The sequence below is a fragment of the Centroberyx gerrardi genome, chromosome 23 (assembly GCF_048128805.1).
Source record: "Centroberyx gerrardi isolate f3 chromosome 23, fCenGer3.hap1.cur.20231027, whole genome shotgun sequence".
Classification (NCBI taxonomy): domain Eukaryota; kingdom Metazoa; phylum Chordata; class Actinopteri; order Beryciformes; family Berycidae; genus Centroberyx; species Centroberyx gerrardi.
The window spans coordinates 10,700,146-10,706,768 of NC_136019.1; the positions used below are offsets into that span (position 1 = coordinate 10,700,146).

General features: G+C 41.8%; 1 protein-coding gene across 1 annotated transcript; it reads right to left on the reverse strand.

Annotated features, from left to right (window-relative positions):
- Window positions 1-745: 745 nt before the first annotated feature.
- LOC139927627 (transmembrane protein 272-like) lies at window positions 746-5,550 on the reverse strand. Its single transcript, XM_071919825.2, has 5 exons — window positions 5,507-5,550; window positions 3,501-3,586; window positions 3,367-3,417; window positions 2,257-2,463; window positions 746-924 (listed from the first exon to the last, which is right to left on the reverse strand). The coding sequence occupies exons 2-5, from the start codon at window positions 3,562-3,564 to the stop codon at window positions 746-748; spliced, it is 501 nt and encodes a 166-aa protein (XP_071775926.2). The 5' UTR covers window positions 3,565-3,586; window positions 5,507-5,550.
- Between the last annotated feature and the right edge of the window lie 1,073 nt (window positions 5,551-6,623).

Sequence of the window (6,623 nt, forward strand, 5' to 3'; positions counted from 1 at the left end):
GTCAAAAATGAGTGAACACTCACAGGCATGGTTAATAATCAATTAATGTTAAAATCTATTACAAAGGCACACACACAAGATTTAAAGTTAAGTATGCATCCATAGAGGCTGCTGAAGAGTTGGCTGCATGTGGACAGAAGACTGTGCAACTTGAGAAGTACTATTACAGGCTTGTTGTCAAAATGAGTCAAATTGGCGTTGCAAATGATGAACCATTAACATTAACTTAAAACTCTCTTAACACCATGTACAGGAATATTAAATTCAGTAAAAACAGTTCAGCCTCGTGTGCCACCCATGCCATTACAAGCTGGGTAAAAGAGAGGGATCTAAGAGAGGTAAGACATAAGGTTTTACCACTGCACTGCAAGTGTACTGTGCTGTACTTATACTGGCACATAATGGTGTTTTTTTCCAAAGTGCTTATTGCACAGTTCAGCTTGGTTCAGATAGGCTACAAATGTGCTGCTAAGGCCCCCAAACATGCTTAATGCTGGCCCACTTTTAAAAGATAAGATAGCACTTTATTAATCGCTTTGGGGGAAATTCAGGAATGCTGATAAGGACGTCTTTACATTGGTGAGGTGTAAGTGATGTTTAACTGCTGAGTATTCCAAGTAATCCAATGGGAAACCAAAATGTTTTGATACTCTACCCAAATTAAGGCAAGTACGGGTACAGCTGGGTATTTGTGCAACAGAAAAACGAAAAGCCTCAGTAGCAAACTCAATGTGAGGGTGCCTCTTTAGTTGAGGAAGCAGACGAGGCCACAGCAGCCGCACAGCAGGAACAAACCCATCAGGATGTAGCCCAAGGTGGTGGTCCAGAAGGCAAACAGGTAGAGGGTCTTGTCACAGTAGGGATCCACGTCCGTCGTGGTCTTGTTGTAGTTGGGCTGGTAGATAGAGTAGATCCACACATTGCCTGGAGAAAAAGAAACCCAAGTAAGGAACACACTGTTAAAGCTGATACGGTTTGTGCGTTTGTTTTTTTGTCAGTGGCTGTTTCACCTCACTGTGATATAATGCTCGCTCATAGAAATAGACCTACTTCCTACTGTGCAGCAGCACAACACCTTGACACAGTGGCCGAGCTTTCATCTGGCTGTTCTACAATTACAGATCATGGCTTCAATCTAATGATGTGTGAACCAAAGCTTTCAAGACAACAAGCCATGTGACACATTAGTGGCAGGAGGGGACTCAGAGTGCTGGCTGTACAGACTTAAGGAGGACATCTAGTGGCCCATAAATGTTATTGCAGTGCATTCAGTCTCCAACTGGTGCAAGTCTCAAAACAAGTACAGATCCTGTCCAGGCCCACGGCGTGTGTGTTGAATTCCACTAGCTGCGGCCACACTGATCCATCGGAAACCTTCAGAATTATTGACGGATAGATTTCTGTCCATTGGGCTGTTTTGGAATGTCAACATGGTGGGACAGGCAGAAATACAGCAGCCTAGCTTCGCTCATAACGGTGCTACTTCATAGAAACAAGTTCCATTCACTTGAACACACTGTTTTATCACTCACATTGGGTTGAAAATAGGAAAGAATGTCTAGTTTCTTCTATCTCAACATTTTCACAGCACAACCTGTCAGCTCCGCGGCTCAGATTAAACTGTCTGTACTTGTCATTTGATTGTGCGTTTGTTTAATGTGGCCCGGCATCCCGGTTGAGTGGAGTTTTCCGTTTTTAAGCACTGTGATTGGCCCCAAGGTCCAAACACCGCCCAGCCGGAAAACATTGGTCATAAAACAAACCGAGCCAGTAGTTTAAGCTCCTAAAACAGGTAGCGTTCCGGCCCAATGACCCCCTTGATATAGCCTAGATTTGTTTCCTCTCGGGGCTAGTCAAAACACTTTCCCGGCTAAAGCCCAATGCTGATGACGGGAGCAATGCTCGGCTAGCGCGACATGTTTATCAGTTAAATTACCTATTCCACCAACGTTGCATACCACAGGTAATAACATGACCTACCGTTAAGGTTTGCAGGACAGAAGAAGATGTCTGTAAATTGACAGCGAAGAGTGTGGCTCTGTGTGAGTTCCAATATGGCATTATCGATGTATGAGACTGAATGTGACAGTTAGCCCAGTGGCGAGAGGCCATCTCTTGTAGGCCATCTCTAGTCAGATGTCGAAGCGACATCTCACTAAGCGTTACCTGACTGACTGACTGACTGACTGACTGCACCGCATTATGCCTTCGCTTGTGTTACATTGATCAGTCTTCTAGTCCGGTCTGTAAACTCACCAGCGATGAACCAGCAGAAGAGGAAGAGCGAGGCCAGTGAGTTCCAGGTGATGCAGCAGCAGCTGAGGGGGTTGGAGGTGCCGTCTTCCTCCTCCTGGGCGCAAGGCAGGCAGGAGAGAACGGCCAGCAGCAGGCCGAACACTCCCGCCACCACCAGGTAGATGGGGATATAGTGCTGCCTGGGGCAGTCGTCCAGGTACATCACACCTGTTGGAGACAGGGATGAAGAACAGGATTATGGAATAAACCTCCTTCTTAAGATACCTCATCATTTAAGGGATATTCCACTTTACAGTGGTGTAATTGTGTCTATAACATTGGGGGGGACCATCAGTGGGGCAGGGGGCCCTCCCACAGAAAATTTGTACTAAATTTAAATGCATTTCCTGCAATTCTCCAGACTTTGGCATCACTGTTGAGCTTTCTTGAATACAGTAAAAGATAGACTAAATCACCTTCAACAAAAAAGGAAAATGCTAAGTGACAAACTACTGATATATGTAGGCCTAAGTTTTGAACACAATTAAAACAGTTTTTTAATGTCATCCTTTTCTCTATTAGTTATATATTTTTTCTTTTACAGTGTAATGTGTCTACTTGGAGAAAAGGGTAACTACATAAATCTTAACAATGGAGTAAAGGTCAACACAAGCAACCATCCTACATGAAACGTGCATGACTGCACACATATTACATTCTCTTGTTTAAAGGCCACTAGCATTGTATTGTGGATCTGTAATGCTCCATTAACTTACATTTTCACATCTACCTGAGTCACATGAGAGCAAGCTAATGTAAAAGCACATTACAATATAATCCAGAAGATAATTAATGAGAACTTGAGACCGATGGGTGTAACCAGATTTGGGATTCTGACGGCAGCGCAAATGAGCGTAAGTGCGCAGTCAGATCAGCCCCTGCAGATAAAAAATGTGAACTTATTCACATGCAGCGCTCTAAAACGCTTGGAAAACGTGAGGCGCCTGAAAAAAAAGGCGCCTGAAAAAAAAGACGCCTTGCAACGCTGCCACAGAAAATTCATCAAAGTGACATGAAAATAATTTCAATAAACCTTCATGATTGAATGGTAAAATAAGTTCACCCACTCACCAATTGCAATCTGAGCAATGGGCATGACGCAGAGCATCACCTTGGAACATGCTAAGGGAAGACAGAGGATATCTTTACTTTGCATGCAAGAACCAACAACATTTGCGCACAACTTTTGCCCATAGATCTCTCACCTAGGATCGGTGTTGGAGGTTGAGGAGGATTGCGGATGCGTTGCAGCAGCTCCGTTTCCGACATTGTCAGTAATGTTGACTCTAACCTACAGAGGGGAGATACAGAGGTGAGACAGAGACAGATAGGGAAATGCTCTGTACACTGTTTGCATTTCTGGTCACTCTTGGTACGCTGGACAAAAATAGAGTCCGCACACTGAAAGCTGCTCCCAAGTGTTATAAATGTACTGAGACAGGTGGTGTTTCATGCAGAGTGCTCTTCATCAGTCAAAAGAGAATTGAAAACCAGTGGCACTAAATATCCACACTTAGGGCAATGTAAAATATTACGGCTGGAATGATGACTTGAGCAGTGGCGTGCACAGACTCTCTAAGGGCCAGGGACAAAAAATGAAAAAGGGGCACCTCTTTCGCCCGCACCAACCTGAAGCCACCTGGGTTTGGAGGGCATAAGTGCATGCTAATATAGCCCCCCAACTGGGTTGGAGTGAATATTAAATTAGACTGAATTACATGAACACACACACACGCACACACTCTCTTTCTCTCTCTCTCTCTCTCTCTCTCTCTCTCTCTCACACACACACACACACACATACACACACACACACACACACACAGTAGGAGAGTAGGAGACAGTAGGAGCAGAGAGAGCTTGCCTTGACCACAGCTGTTACGGAGCTTGTTTTTTACCAGCTTCAGCTTTGAAAACTTACACTTAAACACTTATTTGCCACAGTAACATTAGATTCAACTCAAGCTAGATGCCCAAGTAAACGTCAAAGCTAGCTATCAATAGCTTACCAAAACCATCAATAAAATATGAGATTGATTATAAGCTAGCTAGAAAAAATAACAGAACTAGCTGGCAAATACTTACTTTATTATTTGTTTTCTTAATTACAGTGTTGAGGCAAAGACAGCAGCAGTTTCACTGTATATAGATGCTGCCTGGATGTTGCAGGATACAATTTATCTATTTTTCTTGACAGCTGCGTTAATTTTAAGTCAATTTCTAGGCTATGTCCAATTGCTCGAATCTAAACCATTGTCTATTTTTGAATATGCAAAATCATTTTATATCAACTTGCTAAATTAAATTTAGGTCTGCTGAATGAAAACAATTATTAAGATACTTTTAAAATGGCACATCATCATCAACCTACACTTACTGTGAAAACACACATGTAAACAGACAACGCATGTACACACACAGACACACACACACACACACACACACACACATCTGTGGAAACACTCACAAATACACACATACAAACACACAGTCTAGTGCTGCCTGGCTGACAGACCAACAGGTAAACAGCGAGTCAGTGCATCCACCAAGCTTAGGCCCCTATGGTAGAAAAGACACATTTCCTTGTGACCATAGGACAAAAATGAAGTGTCCCATTAGAATGTCCCTTTGGTTGAAAAAAGTGAGGGTCTCAAGTTTTACTAGGGTGCCCCCACAGTAGAAAAAAAAACAGGATTAATTTAAATGTTTCTGTCCTTTTTGCCCTAATGTCACACCAGATGGGTGTTTGAGCAGCTCAAGTGCCCCTCTGGTGTGACATTAGGGCAAAAATGAAGCATGCAAGGGGCCGGAGCCCCGGTGGCTCAACAGGTGGAGCGCATACCATTAATGCAGCGGCACATGTTTGAATCTGGCCCGTGCCTCTGCTGCATGTCACCCCCTCTCTCTGCCCTGTCTTTCCTGTCAATCTCTACTGCCCTGTCAATTAAGGCGAAAAGGGCCAAAAAAATAATGAAGTACTGGAAGTGTCCATTAGGGCCTGGACCTACCCTTAAATAAAGCTATATAGCTAAAAAAAAAAAAAAAAAAGAGGCACTCACAGCAAAAAGGGCAGGGGCAGTCCAGATCAAACATTCTAATTAAACAAACAATAATAATTATCAAAAATGAATGGCCATTATATACATCAAGAAACAAACCATAAATTTACTAAACAGAAGTAATCATCCTTAAATAAATAAACTGAACTTACTGATCATTCACACAATCCAAACTAATAAGGAGGAACAATACACCAGCCTGCAGTCTGCCTCTTTGTCCAAAGAGTTTGCCGTGTTGGAGGACCTGATTGTATATGCAGACAACGGGGCTCCGCCTACAGCATCAGCAAGTCAGGTAGGCAAAGGGGGGATTTTACACAGGCAAGGACAGCTTTTTATAAGGGATGTGTGTTTTTAATCTCATCACGATATGATGATCATGATAGTAACAGTAACATGAAATATAATGATCAAACAAGTAAAACTCGAAAAGGAACACTTTCTACAAGAAAGAGTGTGCTTACAAGATTTTTTGTAGCAGAATATACCTTTAAAAATATAAATAACTATTACATAACTATTATATATAATATAAATAACTATTTGAGTTACAAAAACATACAATGGACATTCTGCCATTCATGTGTATGTGAAAATAATTAGTTACAGTGAAATGTCTTTGATAGTGTAAAGACTATGACTGAAAGAAATAATAGGCTAGTAAATATGTTCCAAAGAATCAACACAGTATCAGGTTGGAATGGAGTTCAGAGCTTAAAGTATGAAGAAGCACATGACTGAATTAGATGCTGAAGAGGGATAAGTATGAAGAAGTAGAAGAAGAAGAAGAAGAAATTATGCGGAACAACAGTTGTGTGTGGCTTTGCAAGTAAGCAAACTTATGATTATACAGTCAGACTAGGACTTGTGGTCACTTTGTTAACGTGGGACACTTCACATGCATTTAATCATAATGTGCTGTAGTATAATCCTTTTCTTCTTGTCTTGAGGAATTCACAGAACCTGCATGTGCAGTGACTCAGTTTTGGTATTTTTGAAGAGTTTTCATCAGGTAAGAGGCTATACCGCTGAACAGAAAAGAAGCATCTAAAAGTTGAGATTCATTTTGAATACAAATATTCTCCGGATCGGTATTGTTTAATATTCTCTTTAGATAATGAAATCTTCCAATAACTTGCACTCCCAAGCCTTTAAGGAATTACTCTCAGAACCACCAAGTCAACTTTAATCGAGTCCCAAGTCAGTCTCAAGTCTTGAGGCACAAGTCTCAATTCAAGTCTCAAGTCTAAATGTAGAATGCCAAGTCAA

What these genes read in the sequence shown, in the direction of transcription:
- LOC139927627 (XM_071919825.2), bottom strand. Translation starts at nt 3,564, where the DNA reads ATGTCGGAAACGGAGCTGCTGCAACGCATCCGCAATCCTCCTCAACCT. An exon ending in ACCTCCAACACCGATCCTAG is followed by an intron (nt 3,418 to 3,500) that starts GTGAGAGATCTA and finishes GTCTTCCCTTAG; the next exon opens with CATGTTCCAAGGTGATGCTC. An exon ending in CTTCTGCTGGTTCATCGCTG is followed by an intron (nt 925 to 2,256) that starts GTGAGTTTACAG and finishes CTTTTTCTCCAG; the next exon opens with GCAATGTGTGGATCTACTCT.